General features: G+C 43.5%; 1 protein-coding gene across 2 annotated transcripts; it reads left to right on the top strand.

Moving 5' to 3' along the window:
* Positions 1-235: 235 nt before the first annotated feature.
* SETX (senataxin) lies at positions 236-27,637 on the top strand. Of its 2 annotated transcripts, none has more exons than XM_063409041.1 (26): positions 236-962; positions 2,361-2,547; positions 3,633-3,813; positions 5,087-5,297; positions 5,458-5,567; positions 6,030-6,249; positions 6,390-6,509; positions 6,701-6,872; positions 7,451-7,541; positions 7,987-12,219; positions 12,781-12,880; positions 13,294-13,470; positions 14,100-14,329; positions 14,841-15,008; positions 15,128-15,284; positions 16,118-16,219; positions 16,639-16,751; positions 17,417-17,488; positions 17,735-17,884; positions 18,358-18,465; positions 19,126-19,313; positions 19,942-20,034; positions 20,613-20,777; positions 21,220-21,357; positions 23,711-23,798; positions 24,272-27,637. In XM_063409041.1, exons 3-26 carry the CDS (start codon positions 3,634-3,636, stop codon positions 25,583-25,585), a joined length of 8,700 nt encoding a protein of 2,899 aa, XP_063265111.1. In that variant the 5' UTR covers positions 236-962; positions 2,361-2,547; position 3,633; the 3' UTR covers positions 25,586-27,637. The 2 variants fall into 2 exon arrangements, with proteins under 2 accessions (XP_063265111.1, XP_063265112.1); XM_063409042.1 differs by having other exon boundaries at positions 236-1,171.
* Positions 27,638-27,825: the final 188 nt, after the last annotated feature.

Raw genomic sequence — 27,825 nt, 5'->3', positions numbered from 1 at the left:
ACCACCTGGTCAAGCCCAACTCCTGGACGCCCAGGATTAGAAGGGGGACTCTGGACAAACGGGTCTGTCTTAAGATAAAGATTGCGTAATTTTGAAATTTTGGTCTTCAAAAAGGGGACATTCCTCCCTTCTCCTTCACAGCCTTTGTCTGAGAGGGAGGGGGGACGGTAGACCCGGGCTACCTTCTTTGCTCTTATTGTCTCATTATTTGTCCTGTCTCTGAAAACCTTTTTAAACTTTTATTCTTGTATTAATTTTTGTAACCAATTTTTATTCTTTATTAAATTTTCATAAATTTCAAAAAGCGAGTGATTGGCGTTTATCACATTGACAAATGTAAGGCAAATTAGCTAAAAAATAAAGAATTTAGACCGGTTAGATCCAGAAATATCAATAACACTAAATGCCCATGCTCTGAAGACAAAGTTGAAAAGTTCAGATGCAAATAGACCTTGAGCCTTCATGAAGACCCCCAAGACCACCCAAACCGGGGAGGTGCAAGGGCAGTACAGAACTATTTATAATCAAGAGATAACATTATGTAAATTACCTCCAGCACATATACGATGATGCTATAATGACATAACAACATTAAGGAATACTTACTGTATGAATAAACCACAGCACTTGACAGGGGTGGGCGAGTGAGGTGGAGAAAACCCCCTCACCTCCAGCACTGCAACAAACCAATACCTGCTCTGTAGACAGCAATCTATGAGGTTTTAATTGCTGCCAATCCTTTCGCGCACCGCTGCCCTTGAGGCAGTGCTGCATCACCGCAGCGCCGTGCCTCAGTTTCCCCGCCGCCGCCTCCCGGGGCCGTGCTGGCCCTTTAAGGCTCCTCCCGCGGGAGGCAGCGAGCGCCCGCTTCCGGCCGCCAGCGGAAGCGCGGGCAGCGCCGCGGCCTCAGCGCGGCACCGGGAGGGCCGGGCCGGGCCGGGGACCCGCGGGAGCGGCGGGAGGTGAGCGGGGAGCGCAGCGAGCGGCGGGCACAGGGAGCGCCCGCTCGGCCGGCACCGCCTCGGAGCCCGCGGAGCCGCCTCGGAGCCCGCGGAGCCCGCGCCGCTGCCGGGGCGCGCTTTGTGTGGGTCCCTCGCGCCGCCTCAGGGCAGGCGCTGCCCCGCCAGGCCGGTGCCGCTTGGCGGGAAGGCGCGGAGGGCAGGGGGCTGAGGTGAGGCGGGTGAGCTGCTGCGGCTCTCCAGAGGCTGAGATTCATGTTGGGGTTGGGATTGAGGTGGGGCCGGCAGCAGAGCGGCTGCGGCGGCTCCGACCGCGAAACCGAAAGAGTTTGCGGTGCCGGGGCGTTCGGTGCGCGGGGGCCGGGGCTCCGCAGCCCGTGCCGGGTGTCGGTAGCAGCGTTACCGGGGCACGGTGCCCCTCACCGCTGGGGTTCGTTCGTGTGCCCGCCCACGCTCCCTTAAGTGGTTTCCTCCCTTTAAGAGAGGTAAATATTTACGCTCTTTCCGAGTGGAAAGCGAGACAATCGTTGTCTCATCCGCATTTGAATGGCAGAAGGGATTCTCTTGCAAGTCGTAATTACCGCTTCATGAAATGCATTAATGGAGCTCTTAAGTTAAATACCAAAGCAATTCTTAAGTGTGAGCTGAACAGATTTCTGCTGATCTGTTGCCATTTGATTAAAATAAACTGTATTTAGCTAGTAGAGAACCTTATAGTGGACATTAGTAGTAGTCATGCTAAGGCTTGGTAGGCCGCGTATAACCTGCAGATGAACTATTATAGTGAAATTTGTAATGTAAGCAGTGTAGCTAAGAGATAATCACTTATCTAAGGATTGTACCTTTTGGCAGGAACCTAAATGTCAAGAAGATAATAGTACCAGGTGTTAGAATTAAGTAAGATTTTGTTACGATGAAGAAATCATGTAAAGAAACATATAAAAACCCTGTAAAATTTCTGTGAGATGGGGCTCTGACTTTGGACGCTAGTCCCAGGTTCCCAGGGCCCTCAATAAAGCACCGCATAAACGACTTCGGTTGTTTGTGTTTTCTTCGGATCGGGCAACAGATCTACCTGGAAAAAGGTTATAGCAAGTGAGGGTTGGCATCTTCTCCCAGACAGCGAGTGACAGGAGAGGACAGAGCCTCAAGCAGTGCCAGGGGAGGTTCAGGCTGGGCATCAGCAGGAATTCCTTCACTGACAGGGTTTTAAAATATGTGAGTATTGGGGTGGGCTGCGCAGGGCAGTGGTGGGGTCACCATCCCTGGAGGTGGCACTCGGTGCCCTGCTCTGGGTGCCAAGGCCGTGCTTTGGTCACAGGTTGGATTCGGTGACCTCAGAGGTCTTTTCCAGCCGGACTGATCCCGTGATTCAGCGGTCTGATTTCTGTTTTGCTCTAGATCTTTGAAATCCCACCAAGACTTGGTCGCCAGGAGTTGGATTGCTGAGGATACAGCTCTGCCCTCTGCACTCAGGACATGTATGGCTGAAGGGCTCGGCCCCTTCCCTGCCTGCAGGGCAGCGCTGGGCTCCTTCCCACCATGTGACCTGGCACACCTGCACTGCAAATAGCTCCTTTTTTCAAAGGTAAATGCCACAATTGTTGGGTTTTCCCAGTGTATGTATGAGGAAACTTAAGGCTTTATATACTCTCGCTATGCAGAAGAAAAGAAGTAGTTACCATCTTTTTGTATAGTTAGTTCAAGAGTTGATGCTTTTACAGCCTTCTGTTATCTGAAAGGGCCTGCAAGGAGCTGGAGAGGGACCCTTCATCAGGAGCTGCAGGGCTGGGACAAGGGGGAGTGGATCAAACTGACAGAGGGCAGGGTTAGACTGAGTACTAGGAGAAAGTTCTTCCTGTGGGAGTGCTGAGGCACAGGCTCCCCAGAGAAGCTGTGGCTGCCCCTGGCAGTGCCCAAGGCCAGTTTGGACAATGCTTGGAGCAGCGTGGGAGAGTGGAAGGTGTCCCTGCCCATGGCAGGGGGTGAAATGAAACAATCCTCAAGGTCCCTTCCAACACAAACCATTCTGTGATTCCAGTGTTCTGTGGAATTTTTCAGACTGGCAGGATCTGAGATGACTCCAGTGCTGCTTAGTGAAGCATTTTTGGTTTTAGAGGAAAGCAATCTGCAGTGAGAATTTCAGCACTCTTTCTGTCTATAAAAATAACAAAGACAGGAAAGTTCTGGGTAAATATTCTTTGCTTGTGACAACAGGGATTTGTTGACCTATAAATTCTAGCAGGAGATTAAGGAAAAAAGCTAATTAAACTTTATGCCACTAGACCTAGATTCCAGAGACACCAGTAAAATAATATAAAGAGCTTTGCATTGTAGTTCTGAAAATTGTGCAATATATGGGTAAGGCGATTTTTTTTCTTAATGTAAGATGAGTTTTCACCTTTTTTTTTCCTAGTTTGCACATTTGTCTACAGTGCTTTACTTTTACCATTTGCTTTTCCACAGGCATTTTTTGTGCGATGTCCCTTTAATGCTTTAATGTGTTAAACTGCGAGCACCTGGCTGGTGTAAGAGCACCTGCATAGAGGCTGCTAATGAGTAACTGAAATCCTGACGCTGCCGCACTTCAAAACTGGGTCTCGTTGTGTCTGAAAGGGAATATTTTACCGCTTGAAGGCTTTAATTCCTGCTTCTTTGCCCCCCTCTCCCCAGAATGAGCACATGCCGGTGGTGCACACAGAGTGGTGCTGACACCACCGAGTTCCTGAAGCGCTATGCTGCTCAAAGGCTTTCCCAGGAAGATCTTGAAGGATCCAATGATGACCTCTGTTACTGCCTGGAGTGTGTGGTTGAATATCACAAAGCAAGAGAAGAATGTCCAAGATTGCATGAGGTGATTAATTAAGAGATTAATTAAGAGGCTTCTGTTGTCCAGTCTCATTGTAGGGGAAGGGGTTGTGTTTTATTGGGTTTTGGGAATAGGTTGTGTTGCTTTTTAACTGTCTGTTTTCTTCATATGGAATTGCAAACTGCTGATTGTAAAACAGAGATCCTCTTGTTTTGCATATATTCAAATTGGCAAGAACTAAACCAGTGGTTGGAAGTTGCTGACTTGACACTGTAGCTTGGACTTCTTTCACGCTGTTGATGGTTTGTCATCTGAAACAAAGAACATCTGCCAGACTAACAGCTCATTTCCTTCATGTCTTTTCTTTTTTCCACTGGTTTCTCTTCACTTAGTTCCTGTTTTTGTTTGCTTTCACTTCTTATTCGTAGTTTTCTCCTGTGTTTCAATTTCAGAGATCAGACTACGCAATTAATCAAAAAATCTAAAACTCTTTTGTAGTCCTCTCTTATGTATATAAAATTCTCCCTTACATATCTATAAAATTCCAATTTTATATTTTTGGAAAGCTTATTTTCTGTGTATGTAAAATATGTGTTTTTAGCTAATTGATCATAATACAGATGTCTAAAAGGTTGCTCTTTAGAATGGTCAGCTAGATTGCTCTGGAGTGCAATTCCATGTGATTGGAACTTCCACAGACTGGAAATAAGAGAAGTGTCTGGACCTGCTGCAAGTTCCTTTCTGTGTCCTTTTACTGCAGTGAATAAAGTTGGTGTCTAATTGAGGTTTGGAGAAGTTAATTAAGATGCATAATGTTAAGTGAGTGAGTCCCTACAAATATCCAGCAAATCAGTCAGTCTCTTTGCATTGTTTATATTCTTTTCCTTCCACTACTTGCAAAATCTGTTAGAAGGCAAGATTTTATAATTGCTTTTCCTATCTTCCTAAATATGATCTTTTCCTGTGTTCTCTTTCTGTGTTTTGGCCAGTGGAACAAAGTTTTGTGATTAACCTAAAATAAGTATTGAAATGAATATGACTATTTCAACAGAATTATAAAATTGCATCTGGTTTGAAGGCTATTCTTTTAAAAATGAGTTTGTAGTCTTAACTTTAAAGTGGGAGATTTGTGCTTAGCATAATTGAATTCCATTACAAAGCTTCAGTGTTTTGGACCATGCGGAGAAAGAAACTTTTCAAAATGAGATTCCAGTTTCTGAAAGTGTAATTCAGATTTCAGTATGTGTTAATAGATGTCTTTAATCTTTAATAAACTTCCTTCACGTTGTTTTGGTTGTTGTTTTCCCCCATGGGACAGGCCCTGTGGGAGCTGGAAACCTCCCGCCTCATTGCCCACATGGAGAGATCCATGCACGAGGAGGCAGCAGAGGATGATGAGCTGTTCCTGGTGGACGAGCACGGCGAGACGCGTCTGTCTGGTTATGTGGGGCCAAACTTTGAGAACAACCTGCGAGTGCCCCTGGTGGAAATACTGAAATACCCCTACCTGCTGCTGCATCAGAAAGTCAGTACGTATCTGACCGTGTCCCCTGTTGTTCTGCTGCAGGAGGTGAAAATAAACAGGAGTTAAACCAGAGGATCAATGTAGATATTTATTTTGATGCTAAATACACTTCTTTTGTGAGTCTGTGGATTAGTCCTTACTATGACTGTGTTTTACCCTTTTAGGTGAGCTGTGTGTAGAAGTACTCTGTAAAATGGAAATAAGTCATGACTCCTTTCAGGTCTTTGAGAAATACCCAGGAATTTATCTCTTTTTGGTACACCCAAATGAGGTGGTAAGTTGCTTTTTCTGTTCTGCTGAACCCTGGTTTTGTGCACCATGTTAATACTGAAGGGATTGAGTGCTGTCTTTGCATGGTTTTAGAAAATCTGTGTGGTGTATTTCTCTGTAAATAAAATTTGACATCCTTTACAGGATGCAGTTCTCTCATTAGAATATCTTGGTCAGTAACATGTGAATAATATAAAATTAGTACAAACCAACTGCTACACTGTTGCACATAAATCCCGAGGAATTTTTTATAGGTATTACCCTGAATTTTAGCTCCCTTGTTACCAACATCATCTTATAGGTACAGCAAGCCTGTTTCTAAGATTATTTTAAAGGCTTAATTTTAATTATTCTATTAGTAAAAACACGCCTTTGTCCCATTTGTAATAGCAATGCTTCCTCTTGCCGAATTCTGATTTTATTTTTACTTTTTATTAATATATAACTTTTTTGTTTCAATCCTTAGATTCGTCGGTGGGCCATCCTAACAGCAAGGAATTTAGGAAAGGTTGATAGGGATGATTACTATGACTTAGAGGAAGTGCTGACTTGTTTATTCAAAGTTATTGCATTGGGGCTTTTTGAGAATCCAGATATTTACAGCTCTTCAATGTTTGAAAAGAGTAAACTCATCCTTCTGCCAGCTCATTTGTATGATACAGCCAACTACAAGAACTATTGGCTGGGTGAGTATTTATGATCAGAAATTCATTTGTGTAGTCTCCCGTTTGTAAACACTTCTTTCAAGTCAGAGCTCTACAATTTCATAGTTGCTGTGTATTTTTTCAAATATATACACAAGTTGTTTCTTTTTTTTCTTCTGTAGGAATTTGCATGTTGCTGTCAGTGCTGGAAGAACGAGCTATGGACTCCTTGTTACTGGGCCCAGACAAACAAAACGATTTCCTGCAGTCTATACTTCACACTATGGAGAAAGAAGCAGCTGGTAACTAGCTTTGATACTGAGATGGAGACAGTTCATAGCCCATTTTTCATCTTTATCAATTTCCTTGTTAAGTTCTTAATACTGTAATGAGAGGTCATTTTACCTGAGGCCTATTTATCTTCTGAAAGGTGCAATGTTTGGGCAATATTGACAAATACTGAAAGATGACAAAAGTTGCTGTTGTGTTGCAGATGATTCCACCGACCCCTTCTGGCCTGCCCTGCACTGTTTCATGGTTCTTTTGGATCAGCTTGGATCTAAAGTTTGGGGCCAGCTGATTGATCCTGTCCAAGCCTTTCAAACCATAATCAACAGTGCGAGCTACAAGAATGAAATCAAAAATATTCGCAGTAGCTTTAGGAGGTCAGTTCTTGTCAGTGCTGCTGTAATTTGTGTTGGGGGGGGGGAGAGGGCAATTGAAAAAATATTATGTTTCCAAATTCAAGCAAAGAAAAATTGAAGTAGGTCCCTTAAAATTGTGAGGTTCCTTCAAAAAAATATAAACTCACTTCTTTTTGGTAACTCTGGTGTCTGTGTTAAGCTTGTTAGGATTTTTTTTTCCTGAATTGGGAAGACTGTTAACTGTTCTGTGCTTATTTAGTGCTACAACCAACTTGCACTGAAGGTTAATGAAGATTGCCTTATTCAACATTTGGTAAATTTATGGGAAGTCTTGAATTTTCAGTAGATGGCATTCTGGGCATTTGTTCTATGTAGGCAAATCCATGACTCAATAGAAATCTTTTTCCAGAAGTCACTTCCCCCACCTCTTACAAGCTGCACAGAACAAGCTCTTTACTTTTAAATATGGTACCTTTTCATTGGTGTGTTTTATCACTGACAAGTTCTAATGGTCACTTGGTATCTGAAAAGCAGCATCTGTCCTGACTTTCTTAGGGTTTTAATTGTGTGAGTCTGTAGTGATTTGTGTTTCTTTTCAGGACAAAATCTGAACCAGAGTCAGACTACGGTGATGACATGATGTCTTGCAGTCAGATTGTGTATAATTACAACACAGAAAAGCCTCCAAAGGTATTAATCCAGTATTTTATATTCCTTTTCTTTGAGCTGGGGTCACAGAATACCATTTTCAAGAATAAACATTTCTGAGTGTGGTTATCTCTTGATGTCAATGTGTTGCATTTATGAAATGTCTTTTAAAGGCTTTCCATGTGGTTTTGATTGAGGTTAAATCATGTCAGCATGACAGTGTCTTTAAATAGTTCACAATGATTTTTAAAGGAACTACTACTTCACACCAATTTGACAGGTAATATTTTAGGAAATTAGTTCCTTATACATCTGTGTGCTCTTTATTTTTTGCATTTTTTAGTAACTTACATTGGGATATGAGAGCTGTTACTGTTTAATGAACAAATATATGAAAGAAAATAACCAAAAGGCTTGGCCACAGAACAGCTGCCCTATTCAGCTGTGCATATCACTGAGGCTGTTGTGTGGTGAATGTATTTTTCAGGACACTGGCTGGAAGGCTGCCATTTGCCCAGAGTACTGCCCCAACATGTACGAAGATATGCAGACCCTGGCTAACATGCTTCAGTCTGACATTGGCAGAGACATGCGTGTCCATAACAGCACGTTCCTCTGGTTCATCCCTTTTGTTCAGTCCCTGATGGATTTCAGGGATTTGGGTGTAGCCTACATCGTAGAGGTCATCCACTACCTCTGCTCAGAAATCAAAAATATCCTCATCGAAAGACTCCAGCAGTGCGACAAAATCTCCGAGTTCTTCCTGCTCATCTTGGTGTCCATCGTTGAGCTGCACAGAAGTAAGAAGTGCCTGCACTTGCTGTGGGTGAGCTCGCAGGAGTGGGTGGAGGCCGTGGTGAGGTGCACCACGCTGCCCAGCAGAGCTTTCACCCAGTGCAGCGAGAAGGGGCTGGGGCTGTGCGCCAAGGGCACGGGGCCCCTGCAGGCGCCCGGCTCGGTGCAGCACGCCTGCGTGCAGCTCATCCGCAGCCTGCTCAAGGAGGGCTACCAGCTCGGCCAGCACGCCCTGTGCAAGCAGTACCTGGACAAGCTCAACCTCCTGCTGCGGGAAAATCGAGCTGTGGGGTGGCAGCTGAGCAGCCAGGAAAACCAGGAGCTGCAGACGTGTTTAAGGCAAGTTATAAGAAGTATAAAGGGCAAAGCGCTGAGCGCCTCTTTGGCTGGGGGAAGCAGTTCAAACTTGACAGCTTTGCCAAGTGTCTCTCTAAAGCATGAGAGGAATGGATGTGATGATGGATGCAAGACAAGTGGACATGAGAGGGAGGACCTTTATTCACCTTGTGTCATGTCAAAGGAAAGCAGAGACTGCCAGGAGAACTCTTCCCACAGGAGAAAAAATGCCTGGGAAGAGGAATGTAGAGATGCCTGTAGGAGTTCAACGTCTTGCACATCCACAGAAGGCTTCTTGATGAATATTAAAAAGGAACCTGGTGACTCAACAGCTCAGGAGTTTGTCTTTGCACAGAACCCTTTGGTAAAAAAAGTACGTGGGAAAGTTCAGGAAAATAAGAACCATGATCTTGTGGCAGGGAAATGCAATATGGATGATCAGTGCTTCAATTCAAACACCCAGCATTCAGATTTCAGGAGAGGCAGAGAGTTAGAAATGAAATGCAAAGCAGAACCCAAAACACCACCATATCTGTCTGCTGAAACTCAACTTGATTCTCCATCTTCAAGGAATTGCAAAAGTATGCAAGAGACAAGTGCAAACAGTGTGTTGCAATCCAGACTGGTCCCCACTAAACAGGCGTCCAGGGAAGCATCACTGGATTCCTCTGACTCCTCTAGAAATGAACCTGGTGTGCGGGGGAAGGAAGATGACAGTGCTTTGCTTTTAGGGCATAATGACACCTCACTGAAAAAAGGATCAACAGAAGAAAAACCAGCTTTACCCGTGATGTCTTTCTTTAGGAAAAACATTAATGTGCAAACTTCAAACCAGGAGCAGTCTAATTTAAATGATTTGGATAAGTATGATTGCAAAAATCAAATTTCGGAGACCTTTTGTAGGGATAAGATTTCAGCTTATGGCAATTTTCCATATGGCTCTGAAAACAAGCGGGATGTGATCAGGCCACTGTCAGTGAAGCATGAATCAAGTGACAGGTTGTTTGAGTTTTCAGCATATTTCAAGAGGGAAAACAATTCAGTGGTGAAGAAAGAGGAGGATTTTGTGAAGACGGTTTCTAAAGATGATGCTTTATCAGACTCTCAGGTTGATAGAGACCTAAGTAAATTATCTTTAGCTGCTTATGCCAAAAGTGTCAATTTTCCTGTTGCATCCAACCAAGAAAGCTCAGTGTACCACAATGTGTCTGATATTAAAAGGAAAGTGAAAGGTTCTGTAAGATCTTCCAACGAGGGCCAGAGTACCAGGTGTCTCAGTGGTGCAGATAGCCCCAGCAATCAAATCATTGTAATTTCAGACTCTTCTGATGAAGAAAAAAGCGTGGCTGACAAGGAGGAAACAAAACCCAACAACGAAAATGTGTGTGCAGAGCAGTCTTCAACACCCAGCAGCATTTCTGATAGTGACACTAAAAGAGAATCAAAGTCTCCAGGCTCTCCCATGTTACTGGATGACTGCGAATCTCAGTACTTTGAATTTGAAACAGAAGCTGAGGTTTTTTCAGCTTGGCAAGATACTCAAGCGTATGCTATGGAAGCAACTCAGGAGTATAAACAAGATCATGTTTCACCAGCAGCTGAGACCAGTAATTCAGATGACTGCCTGAATAATGATTTAAATGACTGGGGCTATGATCTGTCTTACTTCAGTGATGACTCCATGGAAGAAGCAGTAAACTCAATAGAAAAGCAGGCAGAAGATACTTCTCATCAGAAGGAAGCTGGTGATAGAAAAGAAGCAACTGATTCAACCTTGGAAGAATCAGTTGGCAAAGAAGATGCAAAAGATCAGCTGGAGAAATGTGCAGACAAAGGTACTGCTAAAAGCTTCACCCTGGACTCAAAATTGCCTGAACCCAAAGCATCTACATCTCCCATCTCATTAGCCTCAAAGTTGGCCCTTAAGAAAAACAGCACAAGCCCACAGAAGCCCACAGCAAAATGTAAATTGGCACCGGCAGTTCAGAGAAGTCCTAAAAAACCTCCCGTTGTTAAAGCAGCCAAAACCAAAACACCGCTCCAAAGCACGACAGAGCGTTCTCAGCCTGGCAGGTCGATGCCTGCTGTGGTTCCCCCAAGGAAGGTCCGGCAGAGTCCTGCTCCAGCATCAACTGTGGAAAAGCTGGGCCTGAAGAAGGGTCCCCGCAGGGCGTTCGACTTGTCCCAGCCCTCCCTGGAGAGCCTGGCTCAGCTGCGCAGCCACGGCAAAGCTGCAGGCAGGATTGGAGTGGCACAGAAAAAGAGGACCAAACAGATCGAGGCTCAGCGCTTGTCTGTTAAATACAATAAAAAAATGCTGATCTGCCAAGACCGGCATTATCCGAGGCAGACGAGGCCCAAAAGAAGTGTGAAAAATTCTGCGGGAAGTTTGGAGAGCAGAAACAAAGTTACCAAAGTGTGTGCAAAACCCGTGGAACAAAAGCCTCAAAGTTTGGAACTGGCAGCTATTAAAGGTTCTGTTGAAAACCAAAGGGAGAAAAAAAGAGAAGAGACTGCTTTTCCTTCTGCCAGTGAGAGAAAATTTGAGAGCCCCTCTGTGGAGGAGGTGGCAAGTGCCTCTAAAATGCCTCGTTCTTCAGACTGGAACAGAAAATGGGAGGGTAACAGTGTGGTGCTTCCTCCTGTCCCTATGGATTCAGGTCTCTCTCCCACTGCACTTGGAGATGATAAAGATGAGTCTTCAGGAAAAGGCTGCACTGTCCTGCCTGAGTGTGAGGTGAAAAGTTCCAAGCAAAATGGATATAAATCAGATGAAAGCAGTGATGAAGGTGATGATAATCTGTTTTTAACCCAGTTAGATCCTGTGGATATGGAGTTATGTTCTCAGGAGGAAAGTGTTCTAGATACTGCTACAGGTAGTAAGACCCCAGAGGAAATGGATGTTGATGAAAGCCTTCAGCAAAATGAACCCTCAGCTCCTGTGAATTGTAAGGACAAAGACTGTATGGAACAGGTGGAAAAACCTGGAGAATACTGCAGTAAACACCCAGCCCCCAGCCCAGGGGCAGATCACGTGTTTGCCAAGCCTTCTCTCCCACCACCTAAAGTGAGAAAGCCTTCCACTACCAAAATTTTCAGCTCAGCGAGTTCTTCACGGAACGCAGCCTTCAGCAAAGATCTGGAAGATGGCAGAAAGCTGCCCCCACCTTCAAAAAGCAAAGTGAATGCAGCCAAACCAGCAGTGGCCAGGCCACCACTGTATCCAAAACCTGCACCAGCAGGAAATCCAACATGCAAATCTCCAAGTTTCAGTAATGTACCTCAACCCCTTGGTTCCAATAATGTTCTTCAGTCCCAAAATAGACACTATGACAATGCTTCAAACATTTCCAGAGGGCCTGGCCGAGAAACCTACTCCTCTTTTCTTGGCGCTCAGCAGCGTGATTACAGCATTTTTGTTAACCAAGTCCTGAAGTGGACTTACGAAATGTTTGCGAACTTCAGCCTCTTTGGAACTCCAAATAATCTTCTGCAGTCCATAGTAGCCTCTGTTCCTGTCCAATTTCAGGGCTACAATGACTATTTTAATACATTTTTTCCCTTGTTGATGCTCAACGCCTTTGAAACAGTAAGTAGCTTTTCTGCCTTTTGGTTTGGTTTCATCAACACTGATAAATTTTAGTAAGAGATTAAAGCCTGGTTTATGTCCTCTATTTACCTTTGAAAACATTCAGATACAGATCAGAAGAGGAATGATTTTAGGATAGATAATCCAAACAGCTGTGTTTAAGACTGGGGACTACCAGAGTTACCTCAGTGAAGTGTTTCTTTTTTCCTGGGTGCACATCAACAATAAAAAAGGAGTGGCAAAGGATGTGGTTCCTCTCTCTGTAGTGTATAAAGCTTGAAACAAATCTTCAAGAAACGGAAGTCTTTCAATGACAGAGGATAAAAACGTAATGTTTTGATTTCTGTTGAGAACTTACATGAAAGAGTAGGTTAATCCAGGAAGTATTTTTTCCCAGTCTTTATTTTATAGTTTAATAGTGACAAAGCACAGTGTTCCTTCAGTTTACTTGACAGTCTGATAGTTCAATTTCATTTTTTATTTGCCCTTTGAGTCATGATAAGCTTTTCTTCTGATACACTAAACCCTTCAAAGTATTATTGTTTCCTTTTCAACGTGTAGCTGGCACAAGAATGGGTAGAAAACCAGAAAGCAAAAGAGAGAAGTTATTGCTTCTACTTACAGAACTTTTCTGCTGACATGAATACAGCACATTTTACAGGTGAGGAGTTTTGTTTTATAAAATCTGATTTTCAAGTAGATGATGCATTATAATGAGCTGGCATTTACAGGCAGAGTTTTCTGTGTTTGCTTTAAATATAGAAAGGATTTCAACTTTGCTATTCTACAGAATGCATGTAAGAAAAATATGTATTTTGCAGGGAATTTGTGCCTTCCATACCTCTCAGCTGGGATTTTTTTTTCAGCTTGTTTTGATAACATTGTCCTTGACTTGCTCTGTTTTTATAAAATGCTGTGCTCGGGCTTAAGAGTGCAGGATGGAGTTTAAATTTTCACCACAATCTTTTGCTACGGCCTTTAACAGCTTTAAAAGTTAACAGTACTTGTACAGTCAGAAAATAATTGTAACCATTTTCTTTTCAATGTTGGGATTTTACTTTGTCTTTTGGGTAGCTCATCTACGAGAGAGCGATTTGGCGAGGCAGCTTCATCCAAAGGAGGATGACTTAATCTTTTTGGTGGTCCACAAGGAGAAGTACACTTTTGGGGAAGAAAGTGGGATGGAGAACCACATAGTGAATCATGTTGGCCTCGTGACACGATTTTCTCGTGCATCTGGCTACGGAAATAGTGAGTAACAGGGCTAGAAGTGAAAATGGGATCCTTCTTGGTGCCATAAAATGCTTCTTCATAGCTGTTGGCTATTGGTAGTTGTAATGTACCCCTGGCCTCAGAGGAAATTGAATTGTTTTTCCTCTGTAGCAGGTCTGTTCCAGGCTAGAAACTTTGTAAAAATGAGGAGCTGAAGCTGCAGCCCTGCTGTCCATCATTTTTCTAGAACCTCATGTAAAAACAGAAACTAGCGATGAGTAAATGCTCTGAAAGCACCTTTAGGATGGTATTGCCAGGTGATACCAAGTGCCATGAACTTCTGTGATCTCACTGCCTAAAGTTGTCATGGTCTTTGGGAACTGAACCTGTGAGTTACCAGGATTACCAAGTACCCAGAACCTGCCTTATTAAAGCAGTGCTCTGAGTAGTTGTACAAAGCACTGGGTTTTTGTTTGGTCTTTTTTTTGGTGGGGATGGGGAAGTGTTGGCATTTTGCAAGAATTCATTGTTGATTGTCTAGAAGTCAGGGAATTGTTCAGAATCTTGTTTGGGTGAATTCATTGAGTGACTTACTGGAGTATCTTTCAGTTAATGATCTGGATAGTTTTTGGATTAACAACTTGGTTTTTTTTATTTTTCTTTAACAGGACAAAAAGAGCAGCAAACTGCCTGTCATCTTACTGTGCAAACCCGAGGCAATTTGTCATTCTTCATCCATAAGCAAGTGAAGTGTGTGGTGGTTGGCTCCCTGGTGACCACACACAGAAAGTTCAAAGGTCTGCTGCTGCTGAGCAGGAGCCCCCTGGCTAAACCCATCATAAATCCAAGTTATAATGACTTCTGTCCCAGAGATCTGCCTGTTGCCTCAGGAAGTGCTGTAAGTCCTGCAGCTGGGAGGGTCAGGGTTAACAGAACAAGCATTTGGACCTCATGAGTTTTGCAGGTTTGGTTTTTCATGCTGGCTTTTGAGATGACCAAGAGAAAATAGCCAAGCTTCAAAAGCACAGAGACACTTCCCTCTTCAGAGTTGGATGCCAGGGTGGAGAGAGGAGTCTGAACTTGCTCAGGTGTTTGTGCTCTGCTGTTACAGTGAATTTCAAACTGCTTTCAGTTTTCTTTCCCCTTACTGGGAAAGTGTTTAGGAAATGAAACATAGGATGGAAAAGGTATTGCAAAATAAAGGTGTGGGGAGTGAACAAAACCTTTGTTACAACTTCAAGGGAGGATTGGGTGTGCATCTAGAGCAAACCTAGAATCAAAAGCTTCCCTGCCCTTACAGCTTTTGAGTTCTGGCTAGAGAGGTGAGGACATTGTGAAAGTAAAGAAAATTGATGTGGAAGGTGTGATCAGCATTAATTCATTGTCTTTTGCCCTGTCTATTCCTTCAGGCTTCATATATGAATGAATACAATGAAGATCAAAAGAGAGCCATTGAGACAGCTTATGCCATGGTAAAGCAACACCCAGGACTTCCCAAGATCTGCCTTATCCATGGACCTCCTGGGACAGGGAAATCAAAAACTATTGTAGGACTCCTGTCCCGGGTTTTGAGAGAAGTAAGTGAACATGGTCACGTGCTGGGGTTTGGTTTAGATGAATGTACAGTCTGGCTTCTCAATCTGAAATGAAAACAATCTAAAGGGCTTGTTTTGGTTTGTTGTTAATTAATCTACAGAACACTAGGAATGAGAAAACGGCTCGGAAAAAAAATACCAAGATTAAGCCAAATCGTTTTCTGGTTTGTGCACCATCAAATGCTGCTGTTGATGAACTCATGAAAAAGATCATCGTTGCATTTAAGGAAAAATGCCAAAACAAACAGGAGCCTTTGGGTATGGTTTGTTTTTAAGTTCTGTTTTCATGTTAAATGTGCAAAACCTGGAGGAGGAGCTGAAGCAGTTGATCATGTTCTGTACTTGCACGCTCCTCTGAGCAGATTCTTTCTCTTGCAGAACGTGACTGGTACATCCTCCTGCTGTTGTTAACTTCATTGTGCTTTTCTGAAAGGTGTACTGTGGGAGTTGTTTTTAATAAATTACACTTTGTTTTACATAGACATTGACCCTTTCCTCATGCTGTAGTTAAATTCATCAGTTTTTTAGTACTCCTTGGGGATTTGGACACAAGTCCTTTGCCTTTATTTTGAATAAAATTGGACATTGTGTGTCATGGGAAGGAGACTGGTGAAAACTTTGATGTGTCAAAGGCTCTTATTTTTCCTCCTCCCAATTTGTGACTAATACAAAGTAGATGAATTCTGTATAAGACATCTAGTTTGTGGCAAGGGGAAAAATATCTCCATTGTAACCAATGTTGTTTTGGTTTTGATTTCCCAATTGCATTACTTGATGGGAGTTAGCATTGTCCAAGTTAGGAATTCTGGAAGTTTTAGATAAACCTGAGAATAAGAAGTAGTTTCATTAATTCAAAATAACATTCTTAATGATAGCCACTACTAAAACATGGGCAACATCTTTATTATTTAGAGTTTGGAATTACTGAATTTTTTGTAGCTGTATTTAAGTACAAGTCAAGTGTTGAAAACTCTCGATAAGTAGAAAAACCTTGTTTGATACCCATAATATTTACATTTATGAACTGTCATAGCAAAGCACAGAGACAGTTGGAGTAATTTCAGAGTATTCTGACTCTGATTTTTAAACAGGAAATTGTGGTGATATCAAATTAGTGCGACTTGGTGCTGAAAAATCAATCAACAATGAAGTCCGGGGATTCAGCCTGGATAAGCAAGTTGAACACAGAATGAGTAAGTAACATGGAAATCAGACTTTTCTTCAGTCTTCTCTAAGAGCTTGGTGATGTTTTCCACATGGGATTATGTGTCTGATAAGAAGGAAGATTTTTCTACAATAATATTTCATTAAACATTGTTTTTCTCAGTCCTAGTGGGGAAGTTTATATATCTGAGCCAGAATCTAAGGAAAAGGAAAGAAATAAGCAAGGTGACTTGTTTCTTTAATAAATTACATTGTATACATGTTAATGCCATCATTTTTTAAGCAATTTGAGAGCTACAGTTGGAAGAAATTCTCACTGTCTTCATTGTACAGGATAAATCCTCAATAGAAAAAGGGGAAAATGCAGAAAAAAAAGCATTTGTCCAATTTGGAGTTACTGTAACAGCTTTTCTGTTCCTCCTTTATGTTCTCCTGTGGTTTATTACAGAAAGAAAGCCAGGTGACTGTGACCAGGACATTCAGAAGAAGAAAGAAGCTCTGGATCAGAAGCTGGACTTGCTCTCCCGAGAGCGTGCCATGCACAAATGTGAGAAGAGAGAGGTAGCAGGACAATTTTTAATCCTCTTTGTGGTTTTGTGTTCATAACACAAAAAGAACTCTGGTTTTTCATGTTGCTGTCTCTACCACCTACTTTTTCAACTAATGGAAAAGTTGGTAGCACCATGAAAAGGAATGGAGAACTTTGTCAGGAATTTGTTTGTTTACTTATGCCAGTATTTTCCACTGGTTGATCATGCCACTTGTTGCTCTGTCATTCAGTAGTCTTCACTTGGTTTTGTCACCAGTTAGATTTTAATGTAACCATATTTGTAAATCCTAATGGTTTAAATTGATTATCTGTTTCAAAGCTCTGAAAAAACAGGAAGATACCTCATGATCTGAGATTTTGGAATATGTGTTGCACTTGAGGTTTTCCATTTTTTTTGTCTAAGAATTTGGCATTTATGCCCAAAGAGAAATTTCTGGTGGTGAACTGTTTCTCAGTTGCCAGAATATGTAAGATCTGGTATCTGTGTGTTGCAGTGCCTAAATATGGTGACAGCTTTCCAAGAAACTGATTGGCTTCTTCAGACACACTTGATACTGAAAGACAGTCTGAGGAAGTCTGCATGTTTAGGAAATAAATTAGGGTATGGGAGGAAAAAAGATATATGGGAAATGGATGGTGCTAAAGGTGGTTCCTCTTTAATTTTTCCCCCATCTAGAGTCAAATGTTAAATGATGAAATTGGCAGACTTGCAAAGGAAAGACAACAACTCGCTTCTCAGCTAAAGGAGGTAGGAGAATTTATCTCTGATAAACTTCAGCTGATGTGTTTTTATACTTGGTGTCCTTTAATTGTGAGATTTGGTTTTATGAAGTAGTGGGTGAATGGATCAAGGCCATAAGCTGAATTAGTTATGGACAGGCAGCTGTGAAATGTGGCTGTGCTCTGGCTGCACATTGGGAAAACGCCCAAACAGGAGCATTCACTGTTACAGTTCAGGCTGAATTTTAACCAGGGTGTCCTGTTGTGCTTGAAGGTTCGGGGGCACTCGCAGAAAGTGCAGGCAGACATCATCCTGGAGTCTGACATCATCTGCTGCACGCTGAGCACCAGCGGGGGCAGCCTGCTGGAATCGGCTTTCTCCCGGCAGGGCCTCGATCCCTTCAGCTGTGTCATCGTGGATGAGGTCAGTGCAGCTGGGGGGAGCTGCAGCTCCTTCACCTCCACGCCTGCCCTGTGCTCTGCTTGGGCAGCCTGGGGCTCTTGGGCTGCTGCAGCATTTGTGCCTTGCCTGCCCTGTCCCCAGTAGAACCACGGAGAGAAAGAACTTTTAATTGATTCTTTTCCTGGCTTGTTTGGTGCTGTAATGGCAGACAGCTTTTATTTAGAACCACACTTAGCCATGGGTGGGTTTTTTTTTGCTTCAGAGATTTCCAGATGGTTGGGTTATATTTATATCTGTTTGGAGAGCTTTGCATATATAATAATAAAATAAATCTGTTTGTAGTTTTTTACTAGAGAAAAGTCCTTCTTTTTCTTTTTTTTTTTAATTTTTTCTAAGGCTTAAAGCATTTGAGTTATTCTGGCTGTGTTACAAGAAATTTGATGTACTTCTGCTTTGCTTACAACTTGCTTTTGTCCTGTTTGCATATCCCAAAGGCAGGGCAGTCCTGTGAGGTAGAAACACTGATTCCACTGATCCATCGCTGTAATAAACTTGTCCTCGTTGGAGATCCCAAACAGCTCCCTCCTACTGTCAAATCAGTAGTAAGTGTGCAAGCTCTTTTTTTTTCCTTGCCATAGAATGGATATAGTTAAAGAACAGTATCTATAGAAAATATTTAAAGAGGGGGGAAAAAGATACATTTTAATGGAGCAATACAAACTTTGAACTGGGCACTTGGTTTGAGAGGGATGTTGTGTTGTGGTAGGCTCTGTTTTCTCATTTTGGGAGCTTCAGTCACTACCCTATTCCTTAGGGAGTATGAAGATTTCCTGTTTTTATCTGGAACTTCCTGACCCTGCAGGTGTTTAAGGATAAATGTGTAAGAGTACATCCTTGTCTCCAACAGTAAAGGCTGTTTTAAACACCTGGTAAAGAAAGCAGGAAAACAAAGCTGGCTTCTTTAGAGGTGTAAATTATCTGGAGGTTGTGTTTATTTAACCAGATCCCACCTGGAAAGTCTTGCTTTTCATTATGGTTGACGTTCTAAAAATTTTACTGTGTTGTGAGTCACAAAGAGAAGTTGTCTTGCTAAAGACCACACACAAGAATTCAGATTTGTACAGGTGGCCTTTACTGAAATAAGACCGACACGTAGAAAACCGAAGCACAAGTAGTTATTTTGTCAGTTTAGAAATTTAAAACACCAAATTCTTTGGTGGGGCATGAGATCCCAGCTACAATTCCTGTCCTCCCCGTGGCAGAAAGCTCAGCAGTACGGCTACGACCAGTCCCTGATGGCGCGGCTGCAGAGGCACCTGGAGGAGCAGGTGCAGAGGAACGTGCTGCGCAGCCCGCCCGTGGTGCAGCTCACCGTGCAGTACAGGATGCACCCCGACATCTGCCTCTTCCCATCCAACTATGTGTATGGCAGGACTCTCAAAACTGCCAAGTGAGTAGCTCTCTATTCTTGCTCAGCAGAGGGTTTTTAAAGCAGTTTTTTCAGGGTGTTCTTGTGAGGCTAGAAATGGTTGAGGTTGTGGGGAGGAGAAAGATGGTTAATGGGAGGAAATGTGTGTTCCATCTCTGTTAGTGCTGGGTGTGATAGGTGAGGTAAGATCCCTTAAAATTATGCATACAGAGTGCTGAGAGTTCATTTTCAGGCCTCAATCTATTTGGGTGGCAGGGGAAGTTAAGGATTCTGGGGAGGAAAAGAGCTGAAAGTTACAATCATAAAGTGGTTAAGGTCAGAAAAGACCTTTAGTGCCATCAGTTTCAAGTGTCAACAATTTCCACCACTAAATCATGTCCTCACATGCCATATCCACATGATTTTTGAACACTTCTAGGAATGGTGATTCTCACTTCCCTGGACAGTCTGGTCCAATGCTTTACAACCCTTTCTGTGAAAAAAAATTCCTTATATCTAATCCAAACCTCCTTTGGTGAAACTTAAAGGCCAGTTCCTCTCTTTCTGGAGAGTTGCTTGTGTTTTATAACAATGATGTAAATTAATGAGGTATAAGCTCTTAGAATTTCTTATTTGTATGGTTCCCTAGTGATAAAAATGTTATTTCCAGGGCAATAGAGGAGAACAGATGTTCTTCAGAGTGGCCGTTCCAGCCCTACCTGATTTTTGATGTAGCTGATGGTCGTGAGGAGCGAGACAATGAGTAAGTCCTGCATTCTAACCCAGGCAAAGTTTAGATTTTCTGAGAATTAATTGCCTACAGAAGAGTTGTGTTCTCTCCTTGGTCGTTCCAATATGCATCTAGTAGCTAGAACTGCATTTTCCAGCTGATAAGATTTAATTTCACAAAAAACAGAGGTTTTCTTAGATCTGAAACTGGTTTTAATCCTGGTTTAACTCACTGTTAGATGCCAGTAAATGCCTGTTAACTTTAGTAAGAGTGTAAATTCCTGATTTTCTCAGTGATTCCCTTTCCCAGGTGCACACTGCGGAGATGCCAGGAGGTGGCAGGCTCAGTCCTCCCCTTCCCTGTTCTGTAAGGAGAGCACAGCTGGGAGGTGCTGAGGGAATGTGGAAGTGCAGCCTTTCACTGCCTGCACTTCCCAGGTTTGCTAGCCCCTCCTCAGGCTCTGCTTGCCAAGTTCTTTGAACCTCTGTGTGAAAAAACCTGCAAAAGTTCAAAACAGGGGCTGTGACTCAAAATCCCCCAACAAAATGGGCCGAAGCATTGAATTGAAAAGATCTCTCAAAGGTGTGATGTTTCCATTTTGTCCTGTGCAGCTCTTACAGCAATCCTCGAGAAGTGAAGCTGGTGATGGAGTTAATTAAAACAATTAAAGAAAAAAGGAAGGATCTGGGCCTTCGTCGTATTGGAATAATTACCCCTTACAGTGCACAGAAAAGGAAAATTCAGGAGCAATTGGACAGTGTGTTTAAGAATAACAGGTAAAGAAACCACGAGCTTTCAAATGGGCCTTGGCTCTTACATATTAATCCTTTGTTTATCCTGTTAAATAATGGAAAAACTCTTTTTTCCCTACTGCTGAAATTTGTACTTGGTTGCGCCTTTAAAAGGGACATTGTAACCCTTTTGCTTAAAACAGGCGTGGTCTCCTTGTGCCATTCTTAATTATTACCCACATGCTTTGATTATAGTGCTGCTCTGAACAAAGCTGATTTAAAAGAACCTAAAATTCCTTGCTGTGTGGACCCAAACAGATTTTCAGTAATGATGCTGATCTCAGAAAAGTAAATTCAGCTTTGAAGGTGAAACTTACCCTGACTGATTTGACACATTAAGGATAGTGTTTAGGCTGTTTGCATCAGTGTGTTGCTTAAAAATCCAGCTCAGAATTAGCAATCTGCTCAATTCTCTTTTCTTCAACAGCCCAGGAGAGGTGGACACCGTGGATGCGTTCCAGGGCCGAGAGAAGGATTGCATCATCGTGTCCTGCGTGCGGGCAAACAGCTCCGAGGGCTGCACTCCAGCATATGTGCAGGCAAACAGCACCAAAGGATCCATTGGGTTCGTGTCCTGCAGGGAATTGTGCAGTCCCACTGCCAGGGATGCTGTAGAGAGAGTTATCTTGTTAGTAGGGCTGGTTAGAAAGTTACAGAGGGAGTCACTTCTGGCAGTCAGTGAATTAAAGGGTATCTCAGTGCAGGAATTGGTGTCCTGAGATGTCTGAGCAAGAGGGACAGGGAAGTGCTGGTGGTGTGCTCTGCATTATGTGCTGATCCCTTTGCACAGCTCCCTTATCCTGCCACTGCCTGGATTTGGCAGGATTGGCCTTGGGATCTTGGCTCTTTGCATTATTACTGCAGCAGTTGTTGTTCTTGTGGCTTTTGGTACACCTTTCTGCATGCTGTTCTCAAAATGAAACCCATTTTCTGTGGCTGTTGCTGTCTTGTTAATGTCTGTAAAAGTCTTGTAAATTAGTCGTGTATGTCACTTGGAATGTCACGTAGAGACTTGGATCTGGGATTTGTAAATGAATGTGCTTGTCTTCTAAGATAAGGGCAGATTAGGAGGAAGTCTTAACTCAGGACTGCAGATTTCTTAATTTTATATGTCTTTTTTTCTGTCTGAAACAGAAGGAACTAAACTGAGTGTGCTGTTTACCCCCAGAGCACTTAGAGCAGTTGCTGATTTCTGTAACTTGTGAATCATTTTTAGTTTAAAAAATGGTAGTGAAAATATGAAATATGCCTTCTTAGAGTCCCCTGCCTTCTAAGTTAAACTAGGAAAAATCTGGTCACATAAACAAAAATCTTTCTTTCTACACACAAGTTTCACTAAGCTGCTTATGTTTGAGCTCTGATACTCATTCTCTGCAAGAAAAATGTGTTTTAATTATGCTGATCCACTTTGGGGGAAGAAGGAATCCAAATCTTATGGTAAACAACAATAATGCCTTTTGAAGATTTCTTAATCTGATTGATTGAGTTTGGGAATGGAAGGCAGCTGGAATTTGCCAGTTCTTTTGGCTGACATGAGACTTAACCTCTGTCTGCTCTTTCAGCAGGAACTTTCCACCTTGCAGTGTTCATACATTAATATATAAAAGTAAATATTCAAGTTATGCCAGTGCAGTGCCTCAGCAGCTGTACATGCTGATGGCTTGGACATTTCTGGTTCAGGGTCAGGTGTCCTTGCCAAGGTGTGATGGGATATTTGCCACACCCTTACCTATGATCTTGTGGCCTGAATAAAGTGTTTTGTTCTCCAGGGTTGCTAGTCCAGCATTAAATTTACTCTGGAATTACCTGGGAGAAGAAAGCTCCAGGGGATGACAATGGATTTTTTTTCCCTCTCCTTCCTGAGAAAATAATCTTCTTGTCTTTCAGCTGTAAAAGCTGTCAGGAATATTTAGCAGTCTTTCAAGGTCTCCCTTCATTCTTTTCTCAAGACCTAGAAAACTTTTACCCGTGTTGGTGGATCCACTCCCCTGTCTGCTTCCTGCTTCTCTTATTTCCTGCACTCTCTAAATTTTTTTATGTGATTCTGTGGTTTTTGCAGTCTTCACTACAGGGTTGTGAATTTGCTGCAGATGAGGTGTCAGTGCAATGACAATAGTCAGGTATTGATAGTGAACCTGCTCAAATTAGGTTGGACTTCTGAATTGTGGATTTTGTTAGGAAAGAATAAGCTGTGTGCTTTGGAAGCTTTTTCATTAGAGTAGAAATAGTTGATATTAGTCTCACAAACCTTTTTTTGAGCTCTGGTAAATGAGTGCTAAGAGAAATCAACGTTTAAGAATACACTCAGCATTTGTTTAGGTTTCAGTACTGTGGTTTGTGATCCCTGAAAACCAAACCAGGCAATTTTCCTAGTGCAAAACCAGACTTCTGCCAAGGATATACTCTCCCCTCTTGAAGCATGACAAAGCAAGTCTGCCTGGACGTGCTTCCAGTGCAGGTCACCTTTAAAATAAAATATTCATGTGCAGCGTTCAGTGTTTCAGTAGGGTGTTTTCCCATTAATCATGCCAAATATTATTAAGTTATTTCAGTTTGAGTCAAAAAGAAGCTTAAAGTCTTGATAGGTGAAGTGAGGTTGATGCCCTCAGTACTTTGAGGAACGTTTAAAGAAGCAGTGGTTGGCATTAAGAGGGGATTTGCTCTAAGAAAGGAAACATCAACAGCAAGAGCTGGAAAGAACTGGAATTCCCTGCAAGGAATCAGTGGTGAAAGAAAAAAAACACAATTCATGCTCAGCCTTTCACCGAGGCAGGGCTGCTGCTGCGGGGCCTGGGGCTGGGGAGGAACTGCTGCCGTTAATTTCGGTGACATTTAGTTTAATGTCTTTTTCTCCTAACCCTTTAAAGCTTCTTGTGGAAGAAGCAGTTTAGGAGCTTAGTTTTTGTCTCGTCACTCAGGTTTCTGGCGAGCCTCCAGCGACTGAATGTCACCATCACTCGGGCGCGGTTCAGCCTCTTCATCCTGGGCCGGCTGCAGACGCTCATGGTAGGTGCAGCAGCGGTGGAATGGGCTCTGTGAGCCACCCCTGAGGGCTGGGGGACCGAGCAGCATCCTCAGACTGCTCCAGTCTGTGCAAGGGATAAATTTTGTGTCTTGGAGATTCCTCGATTTTTGTGTTTTCCCAAGGGCGGGAGAGGGGGTTTGTTAGTTCGCCGCTAGGGGGCGCTGTAGTCCCACGCCTGTGAGGGGAAACCCCTGGAAATTGAGAAATTTGTCATTTTTGGAAGTTCTGATGGTTCAAAGTGCCTTCCCTGTGTTACAGCAGCCAGAGTGTCTGTTGCTGTTTTGCACCTGAAACATAAGATTCTTCCATTCCAGAAGGAACATAACAGTGGTTTCCATGACAGTTGTGTCAGGTACCTGGATTAAAGAGATTGTGCATCCTCTGACACCTCTGTCCATTTGTGTTGATTTCTTGCTGGTAACAGGGGTTTTTTGTTTTTCTTTTTTTTTTAAAGGAAGATAAAAACTGGAATCACTTGATTCAGGATGCTCAGAAGAGAGGCGCCATTATTAGGACAACAGAAAAAAATTACAAGAAAGAGGCTCTGAGGATTTTGAAGCTTAGGCCAGCAGGACAGCCCCCAGCCAAAGGAGGGACAACAACATCTCCTGTGGTGCAGGCTGGCTCTTCTAATGGCAAGAGGAGTGAGCCTGGAAATGCTGGGAACAGCCCACAGGAAATTGCTGCTGGCCCTGGCCATGCAGTGCCCCGAGGAAGCCAAGGGCCCACACAGCCTGCAGGGACTCCAGCTGCAGATTCCAACAGGAGCAATGTTCCTCCATCCACGGGAGTTCCAGCTGCAGATTGCAGGAGGAGCAGTGCTCCTCCATCCATGGGAGCTCCAGCTGCAGATTCCAACAGGAGCAATGTTCCTCCATCCATGGGGGCTCCAGCTGCAGATTCCAGAAGGAGCAGTGCTCCTCCATCCATGGGGGCTCCAGCTGCAGATTCCAGAAGGAGCAGTGCTCCTCCATCCATGGGGGCTCCAGCTGCAGATTCCAGAAGGAGCAGTGCTCCTCCAGCTGCAGATTCCAGGAGGAGCAGTGCTCCCTCCATGGGAGCTCCAGCTGCAGACTCCCGGAGGAGCAGTGCTCCTCCATCCATGGGGGCTCCAGCTGCAGATTCCAGAAGGAGCAGTGCTCCTCCAGCTGCAGATTGCAGGAGGAGCAGTGCCCCTGCCCCTTCAGGAGCTGCAGCTGCAGATTGCAGGAGGAGCAGTGCCCCTGCCCCTTCAGGAGCTGCAGCTGCAGATTGCAGGAGGAGCAGTGCCCCTGCCCCTTCAGGAGCTGCAGCTGCAGATTGCAGGAGGAGCAGTGCCCCTGCCCCTTCAGGAGCTGCTGCCATTGCAGAGAAGCCACGGGACCCACGGCTGGCAAGCCTGACCAGTCGAACTGAAGGCAAAGGGAAGGAGCTGCCCTTGAAAGACGGGAATCGGCCAGCCCAGAGCAATCCAGGATCAGCACCACAGCAAGGCCTGGATGTGTCCTCAGCTGCCAGGGCTCAGATCTGCAGAGCAGAAGATGCCAAGAAGGCCCAGCAGGCAGCAGGACAGAGCAGTGTGCGTCCCACAGCCCCTCACACAGCTCAGCATGAGGGTGAGCGGAGAGCAGCTGTGTCCAAAAGCGGTTCCAAAGCCACCAGTGAAGGAGGTCAGAGCAGTAGCAGTGAGTGGAACAAAGACTCTCGTGGTTTGTCAAGGAGACCATCCCAGGAATCACCAGAGAACACAGAATCAAGCTCTGCCAAGAGAAGAAAGATCTTCCCCTGACTTTACTGTCGGCTCATTACTGAAAATCTATTCCCAGATTTCTGTCTAGCAAGGACTCTATTTTAAATTATTTAGTACAACTGGAACTCCCTTATATTGATATCACTACTATCAGTAGATCTCTTTCCCGTCCTGTCCCTAATTGTGAAGGGATTTTATACCTGACAGATGGTACCTTTGAGGTTTTGAAAAGAGAAGTTGGGTAGCTGCATTGCTTGGAAGAGCAGTGGGTTTAGTCATCTAGGAAGCTGAGGTTGTAAATGTTTAACGGTGTATATTTGTACAGTATACAGAATTATTTTAAGATATTTGGTAAATACATAGCTTCTTGTTTCCTTGTGTAAATGCTAGTTTCTTAGAGATGAATTTTTTTACAAAAAACCAGAGTAAAGCAAAAACAGAACCCAATCCCAAAATCCAAAAGAGAATCTTCTTTTCCCTTTGCACTAATATGTCTAATTTATTTAATAGCAAAACTGAATGTTGAAAATATGGTAGCAGTGGTTCTTGCTCATGCTCCCCTACTGCCTCAGGGAAGAGTGAGGCAGATGTACATTGGTTGAATGGAGAGAATTCTACTTATTTTGTATATTTTATTGCCTGTTTTTATAGGAACAGAAGAGTTTTTGTTTCTACAAACGTGCCTTGAGTTTTGCTCTTGCTGCTGCTCTATCAGTTGGAATTCCTTTCTTGTTTCAGTGGCAACACAATCTGCAGATTCAAACCTGTGAGGTCTGTTTGGTCCCACTGCGTCCTTGTGAGGAGGAATCTCACTGTGGAATCTTGGTCCAAGATCTAGTTAATGGTTATTGGTAATATCATTTGAGTTTCTTTGTATGGAGCTTTTGGAAAACTTACAGGGATAAAAAAGGCAGGTAGTTCTTTCTAGGTGTTATTGCTAGATTCTTTCCATTGTGCTGATGAAGACTATGCAGCCACTAAAAGAAGATGGCAAAAAACCAAATTATTTTTAAGAAAACCTTCCTCTCATCATAACATTTCACAATAAAAGTAGAATTATTTCTACTAAGAATTCCTTGGGGTCGCTGTGAAGTGTCACCTTTTGGTTTTTGGAGCTTGTGTGTGTCTCAGGAGGTGAAGAGCAGTACTTCACATGCACTGAGTTTTGTGTGGAGATAACCTGAGAGTGCAGCTCTCAGGGAATGGAGGAGCTGCAGGGTTGGTACCACTTGGACTGGGCCAGGCTGTGCCATCTCCAGGTGCGTTCAGGGATAGCCTGGAGCAGTCCCTTGTCACAGCACTGTGGCTTTGCTGGAGCAAGTGAGCCACCATCTTCAGTTCCATTTTTGTCACTGCAGGGATAATTCAGCTTTGTGCTTTGAACCCACTGCCAGGCAGGGCTGTGTGGTCCAGCTCAGGGAGACACCAGTGCCTTACCCTGCCGAGCACCAGGTGCTGCTTGGGGCTGTAACTGCCAGGAAAACTCATCCCTAATGCATCCGAGCCCAGAACAAACGTGCTTTACTGGTAGGAGCTGCCTTGGAGGTGTGTGGGGAGGCTTTTATTGCTGGCTGGGCCTGTTCAGCTTGTGCTCTGCAGGACTGAGTGTTTCAGTATAATGGGGAGAATCTGGGAGATCCCTGTGAGGTGAGATCAGCATCTGTGCATTGTTCAGCTTTAGTTATTTGTTATGTTGCATTCTGAATCCTTCAGTGACCCCTGACTCCTCCTGGCAGCCCTGTGTGCTCTTTTCCAGCTGCTGTGACTCTTGTGAGGCTGCTGAGTGACTCTGACCTTAACAAACTAGACATATCAGCCACTCCATCACAGACTCCATACCCTGGGTGTTATTTCCCTTTATGTTAATAGGAATATTTAAAAACTGTCATCTTCCAAGCCCCTTGGCTCTTGTTGGCAGGGCTGTGCTGCCCTGCCTGCTGTTTGTACTTAGCACATTAAGAGGCTGCTGCTCTGCAAACCCCACGGCTGTGGAAGCCATTTGGACTGTCTCGATGTAAATAAAGTGAAGCTGGCAACAAAATGAATGAGGGGATGCTTTTCTGGTTATTAAATGCAATTTGGTCACAAGAATGTTTCTGTGAAACTTTTCTTCTAGTTTTCTTTCTCCTTAGTCTGCATTTCAGGACATGTTCTGAGAGCAGTACTTGCCACATGCTGGAAGGAATTTTATTTCAACATTTCATTTTTGTTGTACTCTGTAATGCTTGTGTGTTCCCATAAATCATCTTTGAGGTGTGTTCAGTGGCTCAGACCTTTTT

The sequence above is a fragment of the Prinia subflava genome, chromosome 12, assembly GCF_021018805.1.
Source record: "Prinia subflava isolate CZ2003 ecotype Zambia chromosome 12, Cam_Psub_1.2, whole genome shotgun sequence".
Lineage (NCBI taxonomy): Eukaryota > Metazoa > Chordata > Aves > Passeriformes > Cisticolidae > Prinia > Prinia subflava.
This window is presented reverse-complemented; position numbering and strand designations above follow the sequence as displayed.